Source organism: Carassius carassius, chromosome 9 (assembly GCF_963082965.1).
Source record: "Carassius carassius chromosome 9, fCarCar2.1, whole genome shotgun sequence".
NCBI classification, from domain to species: Eukaryota; Metazoa; Chordata; class Actinopteri; order Cypriniformes; family Cyprinidae; genus Carassius; species Carassius carassius.
The window spans coordinates 15,631,377-15,649,827 of record NC_081763.1 but is presented as its reverse complement, the minus strand read 5'-3'; the positions used below and the strand labels follow the sequence as shown (position 1 = coordinate 15,649,827).

Sequence of the window (18,451 nt, the reverse complement as noted above, 5' to 3'; positions counted from 1 at the left end):
TCCATTCAAAAAGTGAAACTTGTATAGTATATTCATTCATTACACACAGACTGATATATTTCAAATGTTTATTTTAATTTTGATGATTATAACTGACAACTAAGGAAAATCCCAAATTCAGTATCTCAGAAAATTAGAATATAACTTAAGACCAATACAAAGAAAGGATTTTTAGAAATCTTGGCCAACGAAAAAGTATAAAAATATGAAAAGTATGAGCATGTACAGCACTCAATACCTAGTTGGGGCTCCTTTTGCCTGAATTACTGCAGCAATGAGGCTTGGCATGGAGTCGATCAATCTGTGGCACTACTCAGGTGTTATGAGAGCCCAGGTTGCTCTGATAGTGGCCTTCAGCTCTTCTGCATTGTTGGGTCTGGCATATCGCATCTTCCTCTTCACAATGCCCCATTGATTTTCTATGGGGTTAAGGTCAGGCGAGTTTGCTGGCCAATTAAGAACAGGGATACCATGGTCCTTAAACCAGGTACTGGTAGCTTTGGCACTGTGTGCAGGTGCCAAGTCCTGTTGGAAAATGAAATCTGCATCTCCATAAAGTTGGTCAGCAGCAAGAAGCATCAAGTGCTCTAAACTTTCCTGATATACGGCTGCATTGACCTTGAAACTCAGAAAACACAGTGGACCAACACCAGCAGATGACATGGCACCCCAAACCATCACCTACTGTGGAAACTTTACACTGGACCTCAAGCAACGTGGACTCTGTGCCTCTCCTCTCTTCCTCCAGCCTCTGGGACCCTGACTTCCAAAGGAAATGCAAAATGTACTTTCATCAGAGAACATAACTGTGGACCACTCTTCAGCAGTCCACTCCTTTTTGAAGCGAGATGCTTCTGACGCTGTCTGTTGTTCAAGAGTGGCTTGACACAAGGAATGCGACAGCTGAAACCCATGTCTTGCATACGTCTGTGCGTAGAGGTTCTTGACGCACTGACTCCAGCTGCAGTCCACTCTTGCGGTGCGGTTATCCCTATTGCTTGTACACTTTTTTCTACTACATCTCTTCCTTCCCTCCGGCTCTCTATTAATGTGCTTGGAAACAGAGCTCTGTGAACAGCCATCCTCTTTTGCAATGACCTTTTGTGTCAAATCGGCAGTCTTCCCCATGATTGTGTAGCCTACAGAACTGGACTGAGAGACCATTTAAAGGCTTTGCAGGTGTTTTGAGTTAATTAGCTTATTAGAGTGTGGCACCAGGTGTCTTCAATACTGAACCTTTTCACAATATTCTAATTTTCTGGGATATTGAATTTGGGATTTTACTTAGTTGTTAGTTATAAACAGTTAGTGAAATAAATCAACTTTTTGATGGTATTCTAATTATATGACCAGCACCTGATGCTAAAATAAGCTAGAATATATAATATGTTAATATATGTGCATTACTTTTTAATTGATGAACACACCGCACGAGTCACTAAACTGAAACCTTTCTTAAAAGTGGCATAAAAGTTTTTCAAAACCATATGAAATGAACAATTATAAACAGCCCATTTCTAAGAAACTGACATGTGTTTAAAACTAGATCTTGGTCGATGACCTTGATCTTTTTAGCAAACAATTGTTATTTCATAGGATCTCATTTAGACCAGAGAAGTCAGATGTTACACACAAACTTTCTAAAATAAAGCACCAGATTTTTGAAAGTCATATATGACACCATGACAACATAAAGTGAAAGTAATAATTTATATTGAGTGGATAAACAAACCTCAGACAAATATATAATTCTCAGGCTGTCACAAATATGCTGTTCCTAAGAGAGACTTTAAGAAAAAACTCACACTGATTCAGACACTCTGTTTGTCTCATGACATATTGCTCATTTAAATAGCATTAAAGGGAACGAAAACATGCAGTGGCTGACCACGTGTAAGGGTTCTGCCTACAAAGTAACAAAGCCCCTGCATGAGTACTGAATGCCAAACTAAAAATAAATAGGCTTATGTAATATTTATATCCACAGTAGTGGTTCGAGTCTGAATTTGATCTCTGAAGAGACGCTGGCTGGCTAAGCCATGGAAAACCACAATGGCCATTCTGCTTATATGTTCCAGGTAAATATTCCATGTGGCACGATGGCTTGCTTGCAGGTCAGTCCTCTGAACCTGGAAGTCCTGTGGAGACACAACACTCAATGCACATATTCTTGGAGTATGACTCATCATTTAACTGACTACTTACTTATTCATGAAAGTCACTTTTTTATAGGCTGACCACTGCAGCATCCTTTTATGTCTGCAGAGATCATATGTAGTTCCCTTTGACAATGGTTGTCCAGAAACCAAACGAACCAGCCAAATGACATCTTCCCCACGAAGGCTTCGGCTTGAAGTGTCAATCATGGTTTGTTTATTCCAGATAACCCTCAAAAACATCCAGCTCGGCGTCTGTGTCATATGGAATTGAGGCTGGGTCAGAAAGTACACCCAAATCCACCAGTGCCTGGTCCATATCCTCTGGCAAGAATACTATCCCTACATTAAGGACTATGTATTCCATTAAGAAGGTATAGTAGAGAATTAAGACATTAACAAAAAACAGGCCGAGATAAAACATATATGGAAGGGATTCCACTGAATCTAACCGAGAGTAAATTGAGTGGGTCATAGAATCCAAAACATATGTTTCAGTCTCATTGAGCAGACTGAGCGAATTTACCACCCTTTATATAAAACAGGTCAGTTTGGAAGTGTGAATCCATCCATTTCACTCAAAAAACGAAGCGATGCAACTCCCTTTTCAGCAGTAACGTGATTTCCCTTCAAGCCGTTCAACGAAAGTATGTTTTCACTATACAGCAAATAAGTTAGTGAAGAAAGGCATGTTTTAATGTTCCAAGGCTACGCGCTGCTATTTGATATTATGACTATACCGTGTCCCTCTTAAAAAAAACTGGCGGTGTGGAAAATGCTTTAATAAAAATCACCAGAATGCTCGACGGAGCTTTATAACGCGTGAAAAACAAAAACAAACGGCGCTTTCTCATGACTTCACCAACACCCGTTGAATTCGCACGGAACTCTGGGAAATGGAGTCCGTAATGGTGGAGTGACTTGGTGCGAACTCACTGCAGCAACTTCCATAATAAACTACAAATCCCATAATGACTTAGAGCTGAGGTTTGGGCCGTCATGAGTGGTAGGACGACAGTTATGTTTTCATGTGAATATCCTAGGCCTTCACTGCAGCGGATATGGGTCAATTCGCTTAGCAAATTGTGTTAAGAACATACATTTTGCGAAACAGAACACCCGAAAAATGTTCGGCCGTTCAAGGAGCTGGGTCGGAGGACAGGGGAAGTCCAAAAACATTCATTCTTTGGACCATCTGAAGTAAGCCTTTCTAGAACTTTTGCAGCTAATTCGCTAGCTAGCTCAGCTCGTGCAGTTAAATCGTTTTAAATCCAGTCGGTGTTTGTCATTAATTTGGAAAGCCACCAGTAGTCAGTTTAGAAATGTAAACATTAATGCTACTAATGACGGGATATATTTGTGATGTAAAACAGAGAACGTAAGAGCAAAACTGTATATGAAGCATTGGGCTGGGTGTTAAAACCTAGTCAGGTGCCTACCAAGACAGCATTTTTTTGTGACACTCGGACATATGATGCCCAAAAAAATGGTGCCTAGGGAGTCAGCTCACTATTTTTTAAGAAACCGCCGTAGTTAACATAGGGTTGCTTGAAATGCTGGCTAAGTATCTTAAAAGTATCTTATTAAATATGTCAATTATTTTCTCATATGCAGAAAGCGTTTACTATACGCTATTAAAGGATTAAATATATATACGCTGTGCTCATAGAATGCATTTTATGCATTTTAGCAGTGTAGTATTATATTATAGTATGAAATGTGTCATTTAAGTAATTTTTAATTCTTTTTTAAATTAAGGTACATGTACCACGTCCTAACAAAGAACACAACAGTGACTGATCACAACAGAAATCTGCTGGTGGAAACTATTCGCTCCATTACTGAGATTCTCATCTGGGGTGATCAGAACGACAGCTCTGTCTTCGAGTGAGTTTCACCTTCAATTTTTACGGTGTTTCCACGTGCTAGATTTGCAATAAAATGACAGCATATCTTAAATGCCAAACCATGTTTTTAATGACCGAAAACATCGTTCTTTCTTGGTAGCTTCTTTTTGGAGAAGAACATGCTTGCATTTTTCCTCAACATACTACGGCAGAAATCCGGACGGTATGTGTGTGTCCAGCTTCTGCAAACGCTCAACATCCTTTTCGAGAACATCAGTCATGAGACTTCTCTCTGTGAGTAAACCCCTGGATAAAGTTCAAATCTTATGCTTTTTTCAGTTGTATCTTTATGAACATATCATATGTTGTTCCTTTTCTTTTCTAGATTATTTGCTGTCCAATAATCACGTTAATTCCATCATTGTACATAAATTTGACTTCTCTGATGAGGAAATTATGGCCTACTATATCTCCTTTTTGAAAACGTTGTCTCTGAAACTCAACAACCACACAGTGCACTTCTTTTACAACGAGGTAAGGTACATTTGTGCAGCTGTCATTTATCAAATGATGGTTTATAGACTGAAAGCAGAAGGGGGCTTTTATCTGTGGGCTCAGATTCATTCTGCGTGTAACAGACCAAAGAGCGCTTCCAGGAAGAGCTAACAGCTCACAGTGACTGTGTAAAACCAAGTTTCCTGTTTGTTCTTGCAAATTGAGCAGTTATGTTCTTTCATTTTGGACAAGTGCAGTCCAGCTGTAAATTTACCACTGTTTTATGAGGATTGGAAGGTGACAGAGATGTCTGGGGTCTCCTTTCTGTATAGGGGGAAGTTATTGGTGTACTGTAAATGGTTGTATTTAACCGTCATGTGTTCGTTATTCTGTGGCACCTCTGATGCTGTTAATCATTGGTGTCAGGAATAGAGAGAGCCTGCATGGATGGATTTGCTCAATGAGAGATCTGATGCTGCACTGATTGATGTTGTCTTAATGTAAAGTGTAAACCAGTGCATATTGAGACAAGCCACTTACAGAAATATACTAAAACTACAGTTTAATCTGTTAAAGGTTTTTGAAGCTTATTATATCAGCTTATTCCTTTAGAATAAATGAGTTTTATTGACACAGCAACAAAGCGAAATTTGGTTAGTGACAACAGCATTGCTTGAGGAGTCACATGAACATGAGGAGTCATGTCGAACTCATTACAGTTGTTACAGTGATAACCATTGCAAAACTTTGGCATCTTGTGGTAAACAAAAAACACTGTGGGCATTTAACTAGTATTCCTGACCAAACTAATGTTAGCAAATGACATATAATTAGTTAAAGAATGATTTTAATCTTCTATCACAGCATAAATAATTTGAGTGAAATGCATGAAAAGTCTGGCATCAGTATTAAAATAGTCACACATTATGTAACACTTAGAAGTTTACAGGTTAAAAACAGTAAACATAAAATAAAATGTAAATATTAGTAAAAAAAGAAAAAAGTAAATATAAATCAAAGAATCCTGAAAAAAATGAATCATATATATTAATTGATGATAGTAATAAATGTTTCTTGAGCACCAAATTAGCATGTAAGAATGATTTCGGAAGGACTTTGTGACTCTGATGACTGAAGGAATAAATGTAATTTTAAAATGTATTTAAATAAATAATAGCTGTTTCAATAATGTAATAATATTAAACAATTTTACTGTATATTTGATCAAATACAGCAGCAGCCTTGGTGAGCATAAGAAACTTAAAAGTACCTACTCTAAACTTTTGAATGGTAATGTATATACAAATATGTTTGTCACTACCTACATTTTTCTATACAGGAAAAAGAGGAGAGGATGTTTCTATTGATGTTCTGTGTTTGTATGAAAAATAACAAGGATTTTAATTTGACCCATTTTAAGCCAGTTTAATACCTGGTAGCATTGCAGTTTCAGTGTCAGTGGTGTTATGTGCCCATTTCTTCTCCTCTGTAGACAATCCTGGATTCAAAAGTGAATAATCGTACAAATTTAATGTCACCAGATGCAGCTCTCCTCTCTCTGAGCTAATCCTCCTCGCTGACGGCCTCACTCTCTGTCTCCCATGCTTCTAGCACACTAATGATTTTGCCCTGTACACGGAGGCCATTAAGTTTTTCAACCACCCAGAAAGCATGGTCAGGATCGCGGTCAGGACTATCACACTCAATGTGTACAAAGGTGAGTAGAGTCCTGACTCAGCTGCTGCTGCCGCCTGATCCTCCTCTCTCCTGTCAATCACTCTGTCATGCCTCTGATGCATGGGCATGCTGACGCTGCTCTCTGCCATCTGTGAGTAACTCACACTTACATTTTGTGATCGCTGCTGTCTCTACACACATGCACGGCCACACTGGTGTTTCGCTTGGGTATGGCCACGTACTCAAGACAAAAGGGCTTTCGCTGATCTGTTTCTCTGGCTTACGCTTGTATAGAAATCCTTCTTCCCTTCTTGAATAACTGACTTAACATTTCTTACTATCTGCTTGGCACTTGCCCTTGAATTGTTGTTTGTCTTCCAGTAATCAGTTGTTTCCTATGGAGATTGTTGTAGTTTAGGTCAAACCGCCATCGGTACATGTTTTTGATGTTAATTTGCAAACAATGGCCCTCAATAAGATTTGGAGATGTAAATAACACTTAAGTGTTAAAATGTCATTGCATTGAATAAGCAACCTTTTGCAAATATTTTATTATATATATATATATATATATATATATATAAGCTAGTTGGTGTAATATTTTATTGGGTTGGCTATTATTAGATATCTATCTACATTTTGTCAGACTGATTAAAAAAAGCTCTAATCTTAAAAGTTCAGATCTCTGTGCTTCAGTGGGAAACTGCATCATTTCACTAATTTAAATAGAAGTTACACATGCCTACAATACAACAATACAGTACAAATTTTATTTCTGTAGCACATATTAAGTGCTTTCCAGCGTAAAGTCTTTATAGACGGTTACATGCAATCACACAAACACAAATAAATCTTGATCATTTATAGCTAAATGTCTTGTATTGATGTAAAAATAATGTTCCATTGATTAAAAAAAAAAAAAATCTTCCAAACATTTCATTTTTAATTATTTTATTTTTAATCATATGTAAGTCAAATAGAAATTGCGTGGTCAACCTTGTCTGGAAGATATTGTCTTAAAAATCAGCCTCATTCTAATTTATTGGGTCTATACTCATGACATAAAAAATAACATCTAAGTCTGCTGATATGTTTATGACTGCAGTGCACCATGTATCTGTAAGATTTTATGTAATGAAATAACATTCATAAACATTTAAGCAACACTTAAATATGTAAGGGAAAGGTGTTGGCTTTCTTGATATGGCAGATCACATGCATAATTACCATATAAATGCACTGCATTCTCTGACAATCTGGGATTTTAATAGCATTGTTGCAGAGTAAGTAGTTGGGTTGTATGCTTTGCTTTTTAGCATGTTCTGGCAGCTTCATGGTTCTGGTTGATAAATTTGGTGTTTTTAGGCTGTTTTTGGTTCCAGATGCTCTATTGTGCAGGTTTAATACCTGCCACTAGGTGGTGTGATGGTTCCATCTTTTGGCCTCTAGCTCAGTCCCTTCATCTTGTTTAACCCTTTGTCTGTTCTTCCCCTCTCCCTCTATGGTGACTCCTGTGTGCCTTATTCCAGTGTCATGTAAGTTGATCAAATTCAGAACTCTCTTGTGCCACTTGTGCTGCATGTTCACTTGAATTGTTTTTTTTTTTAAATGCAGTTGCTTCTTTTGTCTGTGTGTGCAGAGGTTTACAATTCACACACTGATAATAGTTCAAAAACACACTTGTTTGCACTGTCCCATATTGGTGCCCTTATTTAAACCCTCTGGTTTGGCTTTTATTGTGTTTCTAGCAGTGTCAGTTGTATGTGTGTGTTTTAATTTAATTTCTTTAAAAAAAAAAAGATGCTTGAGATTCATTGACCATCTGATCATTATAGCATCCATAATCCTAGATAGAGATCAACCTACTTTATGATCCATCCATCAACTCCCAAATTACTCGAGAACCCTATTAATTTGTTACAATTTCTTGCTCAGTGAGCCTTTATAAGTTTAGATACATTTCACAACTTCTTATACTCTCAGCATGCTTAGACTTTTCTACTGCCTAGGATCGAATATAGCACAGCCTAGTTTCATTTAGTGACTCTGCTTAGGGAATGTCATTTAACATATCCCTTTAACATCTGACCACTCACTTTACACATTGCTTTGTAATTAACCTCAATTGCTTTTTAACGACCAGCCGTCAGTATGTGTTATTAGGGGTATTATTTATACTAAACCTAACAGTTCCGTTCCCACATCACTGTAAATGTTTCCTGTCTCTGTTTGTGATTAACCCTGTTTACTTTTGGTCCTGCCCCCCAGTGGACAACCAGCACATGCTACACTACATCCGGGACAAAACGGCCGTGCCATACTTCTCCAATTTGGTCTGGTTTATTGGCAGCCATGTCATCGAGCTGGACAAGTGTGTGCAGACCGATGAAGAGTAAGGTTTTAATGACACCTTTTTATGTGCAGTTCACCTCCACGCCACTAGGTGTCACTACAGACCATAGTTGATCACTGTGAAATTCATTTTTTAAACCAGTGCTTCCCAAACCTGTCCTGGAGGCCCCCCTGCCCTGCACCTTTTGTATGTCTCCCTTATCTAACACACCACTCATCAGCTCGCTAGTAGAGACTGCAAGAACTAAATTGGGTATGTCTGATTGGGAGACATACAAAATGTGCAGGGCAGGGGGTCCTCCAGGACAGGTTTTGGCAACCACTGTACTAAACTATCTGATTTCACAACATTGCATTTTTCCCCATCTACACCCATTCTCATCAGACATAAAAACAGAGGAAAACTCAGCGATCTGGTAGCTGAGCACCTGGACCATCTTCACTATCTGAACGACATCCTCATCATCAACTGTGAGTTTCTCAATGACGTGCTGACCGACCACCTGCTCAACCGCCTCTTCCTTCCCCTATATGTGTACTCTCTGGTCAGTCAAGAGCAGGTGAGGACAACTGCACATGTCTGAAAAACAACTAGCATATATCTGGAAGGCTAGTGTTTATTCCAGGCTTGTTTTGCATAACCATAATTAATGCGCATCTCATCAGTAAAACGAATGTGGATTTGCACAGCTTGTCAGTTAATAACATTAACTGTGTAGTAACAGCTGCTCTATGTGAAATCACTCACCTGATGGAATTTACCGCTGATTAGAGAACCGGCTTTACTGACGAGATGCGCAATAGTTATCGGCTGATATTTATCATGCACCCCTAGTATTGGTATACCGATCTTTATGTGTTATATAACTTTTTGAATGCAAAAAAAGAGATTGTCTGCAGCTTTCAGTGTCACATGATCCTTCAGAAAACTTTCTAATAAGCTGATTTGCTGCTCAAGAAACATTTCTCGTTATCATTGTTTAATAAAAAGAAAGTAGCATTAATTTGAAATAGAAATTTTAGTTACAACCTAAATCTTTACTCTGACTTTTGGTTGATGTATCTTTGCTGAATAAAATATTAATTTCTTAAAATTTTAATTCTAGAACAACAACAACAAAAAAACAACAACAAAAGTCTTACTGAATGCAAATTTTTAAATGGAACTGTAATGTATATAATAGTGGTCCAGGCATGAGTATGATGTCATTTTCTGCCCAATTAATTATCTAGTTTTCATGCCACATGATACCAATCTGTTTTTTTCCAGTCTGAAGAACGCAAGATCAACCCTCAGGTGTCTCTCTACCTGCTCTCACAGGTAAAGTAACTTGCTTCAGTTTTGTTGAGACTTGCAATGAGAAGAATAGCCACCATACATACAGGCAGTGTGAGCTGTACACATGTGGTCAAGCGCTAACATATGACTTTCCGCTGTCTCTAGGTGTTCCTGATCATCCACTACCAGCCGCTTGTCCACTCCCTGGCTGATTTCATTCTGAACGGAGACCTGTCAGTGTTCACTCTGCAAACTGAGCAGAGCGCTCACAAAACTTCAGTGAGTACATTTGCCAGTTGGCATCTTCATTTGGATTTGCATGCAAGTGTTAACCAGAATGATGCTAGATTGATCCCAACAAGGAGACATGAGTCATTTAGTAGGTTTTATGGGAAGAAGTGGCTCCTTGTTTAAGGCCACAAGAGGGCGCATCGAGCATAAAATAACATGACTACCTATGAAAAAAGTGCATAATGTTTAAAATTATGTTTATAAACCAATTATAATTAAGTTGCTTAAGCAACTATAACCAAAAAAACATCATGTATGCATTCATAGTTTAATACAAAAGGACTAAAGATATTTTTTTGTTTAAAGGTGCCATAGAATGCAAAAATCACTTTCATAAGGTTTTTGAACACAGTTGTGTGGCCGCAGTGTGTGAAAACAACCAGCCTATAATGGTAAAAATCCACTCACTCATTGTTTTTTTTAATTCAGAAAAATCATAAATCATCTTCTCCGCATAAGCAGTTCCAGACTATGATAACATTAGTGACATTAGTATTAGTATTATTAACATTAGTATTAGTGATACTCTCTGCCCTATTAGCATATTCACAGCCCTGAGTGGGAAGCAGCAGTCTGCTATTACTGCTTTCTTGCTGTAGCTGCTGGAGGTACAATGTCAGTGCCAAAGAGCCATTAAAAGTGCCGTGTGTTGGGATGCACCAACCTGAGGATAGACCCCTGAGGACACGGTGGTTAAATTTCATTTTTGAAGGAAATGTCCTGGAAAAAAACGAAAAGTCCTATACTTTGTGCTGACATTTTACATCAGACTCGACTGCCTCACAAACGAGGGTCAGTTCAGTGCTTGAGTTGTGCAAAGATTTCTTCTGAAAAAAGGGATCGATACCAACACTTTGTGCGCAAACTTCCTGACAAAGTTAGCATCAAGCATCATATTTTGTTTCTTGAGAGAGAACTTCTTGGCTCTCTGTAAGGCTAACGTTGCTAAAGCTACTATTGCCTCTGCCTGTTTTCACTGCTGCCTTCATGGCTACCAGAATGATCATGAATAGGAATGTGGTAGTTAAAAATTCCGCTTGGAAGCAATGTGTGAGGTCAGTAACATGGTCACCGTAACACCGATCTGCCACGAGCATGAGCTCTTGAAGCTCTACACTATTCTGTGAAGGGAGCAGGGTTTTCACAAGGCCTGTTGCGATAGTCGATAAATCATTTAATTGCACGATAAAAATAATTTTATAATAATTTAATAATTTTTTGGGTCCCTATAATTTATTTTTTCAATTTTTATTAAAAAAATGTAACCTCATGATGTGGGGTTAGTCTAGAGCGCAGCCTGTGGACAGCCCGTGGCAGAAAACACCCTGTCCGATGGCACAGATGTCCCGGGAATAAAGAGATAACGTCTCGCTAGAGTGGCCAGCTTTGGGAAGCGCCTTTCATTTGCTTGTGGATGTTTGCATCTCAAGTGATATTGCTTTGTGCTTGCACAACTGCTTTATTTTAATACCACGTAGCATATTTTGCAAGTAACTTCGTTGCCCTTTCTGTCGAAATGGGCCTACTTTTCACTCGCTTCCTTTGGCTTGCTCAGCTAAATATGTCTGTAGGCATGTGGTTGCGTGTGTCAACGCGCCCAATGAGTTAACACACACACACACACACATATATTATTATTATTATTACCATGCAGCAAAAAAATGTAAAAATAGTATAAGGGGCCATTCACATGTCGCGCCTAAAAACGCGTGGAAAACGCTAGACGCGTTGCTCTCTCCTTCTTTCCAAAGCGCTCGGGCAGTTGCGCTCCTGAGCCGGCTGTCATTGCTATGCATCCATTAGCTGCGATGTCCATTACAACAAGGAAATTTCAGTTTGGGTGCACCCCATTTTTCAAAAACAACGGAGAATTTCACACTGAGGGAAGCTGATTGAGTTGGTTCTTTTCACATGCCTTGGTGCGCTTTCGTCATTCTGAAAAGTTGAGATGTTTTAAACTAGATGTGTTACAAAGGGGCCTGGAAAAAATGAGCGCATCGCTTCCATTATGAGCGTGCATACCACATTTGAAAAAACGAACTTGAGTGCCCAAAAGACGCGATATGTGAACTAGGGCTGAAACGATTACTCGATTATAAAAATTCCTTGAGGCAAAAACTATGCCTCGAAGCCTCGTTAAATTTCTGTGACACACACTATACGTGCAGGGATCTGATTCACACGGACTGTTGTTCATTGTTCAGGAAGCACTTGCGCGTGATACATTTTGAATTTAGTTGGCGCGATGGCGGAGAGTAAAGATGTCCTTAAATGGCAGAGAATGTCTAAAGTTTGGGATCATTACGTTCTTAAAAAAATAGAAGAGAACAAGGTGCAATGTGTCTACTGCAAAGTAGACCTGGCATTCCACAGCAGTACGACTTCTATGATTCAGCATCTGAACCGAAAACATCCACTCCATGCTGTTTCACCAAGCATCGCTGAAACAAGGCAACGTAGCCTAAGCCTATACATTGATGTTCGCTGATTTTAATCCCATACTGTATTTGTAGCGATGTCGTGATGTAGGGCTGGGCGATATGGCCTTTTATAAATACCGCGATATTTTTAGGCCATGTCACAATACGCGATACATATCTCAATATTTTGCCTTAGCCTTGAATTAAAACTTTGATGCATACAATCACACCAGTATGATGATTCTATATGTCTACATTAAAACATTCTTCTTCATACTGCATTAATATATGCTAATTTTAAACTTTCATGCAAAAAAGGGGATATCACAACTAAGTCAAAGTTAACATAATTGTATTTTGTTAAACAGTGAGTGGCACAAACATAAAATTGTCAGAAAAAAGTGCATTTTTTGTGCAAAATTGTCAGAGACAACATTTCAAAACAAGACATTAGGGCACGCTTGTGCATGCTGTAACTCACATGGCATTTCAAAACACAAAATTAAAGTGCACTTCTTGTACATAATGCCACTACAATAATTTAAAACAAATAAAAAAGTTCCCTTTTGTGCATGTTGTCATTAAGATGACATTACAAAGCAACACTAAATTTAAGTGCACCTGTTGTGCATAATGCCACTAGGATATTTAAAGCAAATATATATAATGTGCTTTTGTGCAGGATGTCACAGGTAATTTCAAAATCAGTAAAATAAAAAATAGCTGCATAATAGGAAATCAAATGTTGGAAAAGAAAGTGTATTTATAAAAATGACCCTCCTTTTAGTTTTTTAATAAACAATCCTATGGTTTCAAACACAATACCTAAACATAAAACAATTCACAAAAGGTGAATCTGTTCCATTATGGAAAAGTTTGCAGCTTTAGTTTTGGTTTCTTCTGCATGAAATATATGGCACAAATAAAAAGTAAAAAAAATATGTAGTTGTATTTCGTGCCCTTTGTAACAACAACCAGGGAATACCAGGTTGTTTAGAAGTTTTGTGCCAAAAACACAAGCCTATCAACGGCGTCTGGTTTGAGAGATGCTCGATGGCATGTAACTATATTACCACTGGTACTAAATACCCTTTCCGATGGGGAACTGGTGGTGGGCGCACACAGATATTTTTTTGCCACATTTTTCAGGTTTAGGAACATTTCCTCATGGTCGTTCCACCACTGCAATGGATTTGCTTCACTGTCAACATTAACAGACTGCAAGTAGGCAGACAACTCTTTTTTAATAAGCTCTCTCTGCGACAGTGTGGTGGAAGATGTTGCTGCAGTTTTAAAAAAAGCTGCCCAGGGATTTCTTCCTTAGTGGCTCTTCTGGCTGTGATACCATTGTTGCATCTTGAGGCAGTGAAGCAGCCAACTCAGCTGTGCCCTGGTCAGTCTCATAGAGCATTGCCTCCATCTCGGTTATGGCTCTGCTCTTGATGGCATCCAACTTTTTTTCTGTGCAGTATGTTATCTTGAACCTGGGATCCACTAAGCCTGCCATGTCCAGCAGGTCGTTAGTGGAAGGATCAGAATACTTCTCCCTCAGGTTATCCAGGATGGAGGCTTTGATAGACTGGGTCAGTGGGGTGTCATTCTCCTGACGTGCCAAGAGGCTGGACTGGAAGAGATGGAGAATAGGCTTGACATAGGACACTGTGACATAGCTCTCACCGGATAGAGCGTCGACTTCTAGGACTTGCCAGGTGAGAACGAGATGCCGGGTTTTCTTGTCTGCAGCCAAGACTTGAGAAATAGCTTGCTCCTGCTCCAGTACCCGCTCAATCATCTTCTCTCGGGATCCCCACCTGGTAGGAGACTCACTGATGAGCTGGTGTGCCGGGAGATTTAGCTCTTGCTGCGCTGTGGCCAGGTCTCTCCTCCTCTTCCAACTGAAAGAGAAGCTGCTCACTACCTTCTTGCACACAGCAACAGCACAGTCAATACGGGGGTCCTTCATGCTTCTCTCTGAGAATGAAAACAAACATTTAGAATGTTATAATAATTTAAAAGGGTATAGTAATTGTGAAGAAATCCACTCCGCCTAACACTAAACTAATTCTTGGTAATTATTTATTTATATAGTACTGTGTAAAAGTGAAGATGCTATCAAAAAATATAAGTTTCAAAATATAAAAAAATGCACAATAAAGAGCAGTCTACTGACACACTAATGCAGAAAAAGAAAGAACATGTAACTCTAAGGTGCCTAAGCTAGTATAGTACAGTATGTACTTTTTTGAAAACTCACTCGCATTCATTCTCTCTCTCTCTCTCTCTCTCTCTCTCTCTCTCTCCAATATTCAATACAGCTTTATTGGCATGGGAAATATATGTTAACATTAAATTCTGTTATGACCATGCTGTAGGCTATTATAACATTGCTCATAGGGCTGGGCGATATATCGCATGCGATTGTTATGCGCATCTCGTCAGTAAAGCCGGTTCCTTGATTAGTAGTATTTCGCCATCACCTGCTTTCAGATGGAGCGGCATTTACAACATAGTGCCGTAGTTAACTGACAAGCTGAGCCATATCGCATTAATTATCGCGGACTCATATATCAATAAAGATAATTACTATTTTATCACAGTGGTAAAAAACACTCACCAATTGCAAGATGCAGGTGATGGCCAAAACACTGTAGACGTGTCCAGTGGTTCAGGCTCACAGCTTTGACGATGTTAGCGCCGTTATCAGTGGTGATGCACACCTGACGAGCTTAATTTAAATTCCATGACATGAGAGCATCTTGCAGGCCTTGTGCGATGATCCTGCCAGTGTGATCCTCAGGAAGAAAGCTCGTCTGAAGGCACTTGCTTTTCAACTCCCAATTGTCTATATAGTGGACCGTCAAACTGAGGTATGGCTCACATGTTCGGCTGCTCCATATGTCGGCAGTTGTTGAGAATTGGGTCAGCTCTTCCTGGCCAGCTCTTCCCTCACTTTAATGTACAACTCAGGCAGCGCTTTCTCTGCAAAATATTTGCGACCCGGCAGATTATATCTTGGGTCAAGTGTGTTGATGAGCTTTCTGAACCCGGGCTTTTCAACAACATTAACCGGTGCCCTGTCTTTCGCGATGTAGTGGGTTACTGCACACATTATCTCCTTCTGTTGTTGTCGTACGGCGTTGATCTGGAAATAGAAGAGGCCAGACTCAGTTGCATGAGTGCTGGTTGCTTAGGCACTTTCTTTGATATTGCACCGCTCTGAGATGTTGTCGTGCGGAGTTTCAAGCACTCTTCATTTTCTAGTGGGTGGGTTCTCAAATGGTGATATAAATTTGATGTACTGCTACATTTTGAAGCGATGCTTTTGCGACAGATTTTGCATATCACCGTTGTTTGTTCAACATCTTCCTTCTTGAAACCAAACCACCGCCAGACGATGGATCCTGTGCTGTTTCTTTTTTTTTATTAATTCTTAATGTGTAACCATTAAGACCTGCTGCCGCTATCTTTCTGCTGGTCGAGGGCGTATGACGTTGCATGCGCGACAGACTGACGTTTGTAACTATGTGCGTTTGTTTTGTCTCTCTGTGAGAGGGAAAGACCGCGAGTATGTAAAAGTTAATCTACAAACAAGCATCAAAAATAAAATAAGCTTCTTAACTTAGGTTATCAAGGGGATCATTATGCTTGTGCTTCGATGCTGGACATGACAAGAGGGGGAAAAAACAAAGGAAAAAAAATGTCCGCGAGTTTCAGGATATAGTAATTTTCTACATCGCACGGACTACAAGCCGTGATATATCGAGTATATTCGATATATCGCCCAGCCCTATCGTGATGTGGTTTGACTAGATATGATGTTTAGCTCTGATGTTTTTAAGTAGTAAACATATTCACGTTCAATTACAAGAGAGTATAGCCTAAAAAAAAGAACCCCTTCTCTCTCACACACACACACATGCATGCACCGTCGTCTCTCTCACGCGCTAGTCAGACCAATCGCGGCAATGCTTCACATATGCTTAAACTATTATGTAGCCATGCAACAATAATTTCAGCATGCATTCACTGTATACACCGGGACGTGATGTTGTGACACGATTTTTCGAACGGATGCTTCACCTAAAATGCACCGCAATGCAAGTGATGCAAGCCAAATGCAGCGTTTAATTGAAAATGAATGTCTATATTTCTGCCGTACCAAACTGCAATGAAGCAACTGGTCTGACTGGGACGTCACTCTTCCTCACGCACGGCACGCATGCACACACACACACACACACTCAGGTTGCTAGACTTAACTGTATTGTTATATAATTGTTGGCACTGCCACTTATAAACACTAAATGTGTAAAAATTGCAATAAATAGGCTTAGTGTTTGTGACGAGTGGGGCGGGGCCGAGGGACATGGGAGCGAGGCCGGGGGAGTGATTGGAGATGAACTACACCTGTTCGTCCCACCGGTCTCGAGGCCCATGGAGGAGATGGAAGGATATAAAACTGGAGCGACGACAGTGAAGGACGAGAGAGGACCAGGCCTGGGCTTTTAGTTGTGTTTTGGTTTTTATTTTATGCGCACCAGTCGTCCGTGAGGGGCTGGTGCGCTGTTTTGTGTTTATTTTGTTATTAAAATGTTTTTGATTGTCCGCCGGTTCCCGCCTCCTTCTTCCGGATGAATATGAAGGTTGATATCGTTACAGTGGTGCCGAAGCCCGGGAGAAGGAGGGACGCGCTGCTGAAGATCCCTCGCCGCTGTGGTGAATCCGCGGTGCCATCGAGCAGGCGAGGAGTGTGCCGCCATGGACGCTCGAGGCGGTGGACTGGAGCGAGTTGCCGGGGACGGGCGAGCTCGCTACCGGCCGCCCACGATGTGGAGAGACGGCTGCCGTCCGTGAGGGAGCGGAGGAGTCTGCGCCGTTCGCCAGGTGGCCGGAGCCTGCTGCCTCCGCCGGAACGGGGAGGAGCAGGGAACGGGGGACTCCTGCCGGCTGCCCAAAACCGGAGGAGCCGTCGCCGTCCACCGGGCGGCGGAGGAGTGTCGTGCCGTCCGCCGAGGGCCGTCCAGTGCCACCGCCAGGCACCGCGGAGGAGATCACCCAGCTGGTGGAGGGCCGAGCAGCGGTGCGTCTGGGAACCGGAATTTTTTTTTTTTTTTTTCCTCTCTCCCCTCTCTCGTCTCTGTCGCTCCTCCTTCCATCTCCTTTTCTCTCGCCTCGCCTGTCCTACCCCCAGGTTCCCGCAGGTCCCCGGGAGCGGCCCCCCCGGAGGGAGGGGGGGGGGGGAGTAGAGCGCAGTCTCGGGAGTACCCCCCGGCCTGCGAGGGGCGATGGGGGTATGTGACGAGTGGGGCGGGGCCGAGGGACATGGGAGCGAGGCCGGGGGAGTGATTGGAGATGAACTACACCTGTTCGTCCCACCGGTCTCGAGGCCCATGGAGGAGATGGAAGGATATAAAACTGGAGCGACGACAGTGAAGGACGAGAGAGGACCAGGCCTGGGCTTTTAGTTGTGTTTTGGTTTTTATTTTATGCGCACCAGTCGTCCGTGAGGGGCTGGTGCGCTGTTTTGTGTTTATTTTGTTATTAAAATGTTTTTGATTGTCCGCCGGTTCCCGCCTCCTTCTTCCGGATGAATATGAAGGTTTTATCGTTACAGTGTTGGAGCCAAATGTTCAATCAATACCTGTGTTTTTTTTGTTTTGTTTTTTATAAAAGCCAAATGCTTGATCATTTTACAGCCACATCATTTTTGTTATGCATTATTTGTTTTGGTTGTTTAAAAACACACAAAAAAATTTATCCTATTAATTGATCAATTAAGTGCTAGATTAATCGATTACAAAAAGAATCAATAGCTGCAGCCCTAATGTGAATGGCCCCTTCATCAGTCAAAATGTTTACTTTCGGTTAACGGTTAAACGGTCAATATGAGCATCCCTAACTGGCATATAAACATAATATAACATACAAAAATTT

At 40.6% G+C, this 18,451-nt stretch overlaps 2 protein-coding genes across 4 annotated transcripts in view; one reads left to right on the top strand and one right to left on the bottom strand.

Annotated features, from left to right (window-relative positions):
- Positions 1-1,696: 1,696 nt before the first annotated feature.
- Positions 1,697-3,038, bottom strand: LOC132149072 (dexamethasone-induced protein homolog). The gene is made up of 2 exons (XM_059557988.1): positions 2,206-3,038; positions 1,697-2,138 (listed from the first exon to the last, which is right to left on the bottom strand). The coding sequence occupies exon 1, from the start codon at positions 2,629-2,631 to the stop codon at positions 2,374-2,376; it is 258 nt and encodes an 85-aa protein (XP_059413971.1). The 5' UTR covers positions 2,632-3,038; the 3' UTR covers positions 1,697-2,138; positions 2,206-2,373.
- Positions 3,039-3,155: 117 nt separating this feature from the next.
- LOC132149070 (protein CLEC16A-like) overlaps positions 3,156-18,451 on the top strand; it is a 71,778-nt gene continuing 56,482 nt past the window's right edge. The window contains exons 1-9 of one of the 3 annotated variants that reach the window (XM_059557985.1): positions 3,156-3,356; positions 3,915-4,043; positions 4,164-4,297; positions 4,389-4,537; positions 6,110-6,215; positions 8,444-8,567; positions 8,913-9,087; positions 9,798-9,848; positions 9,972-10,085. In XM_059557985.1, coding sequence (XP_059413968.1) covers positions 3,283-3,356; positions 3,915-4,043; positions 4,164-4,297; positions 4,389-4,537; positions 6,110-6,215; positions 8,444-8,567; positions 8,913-9,087; positions 9,798-9,848; positions 9,972-10,085 — 1,056 coding nt within the window. In that variant the 5' untranslated portion in view covers positions 3,156-3,282. The remainder of the gene's footprint in view (positions 3,357-3,914; positions 4,044-4,163; positions 4,298-4,388; positions 4,538-6,109; positions 6,216-8,443; positions 8,568-8,912; positions 9,088-9,797; positions 9,849-9,971; positions 10,086-18,451) is intronic. The other 2 variants (XM_059557984.1, XM_059557986.1) reach the window with 2 other exon arrangements.

Excerpts from the sequence above, each read along its gene's own strand:
- LOC132149072 (XM_059557988.1), bottom strand. The coding sequence starts at position 2,631 with ATGACCCACTCAATTTACTCTCGGTTAGATTCAGTGGAATCCCTTCCA.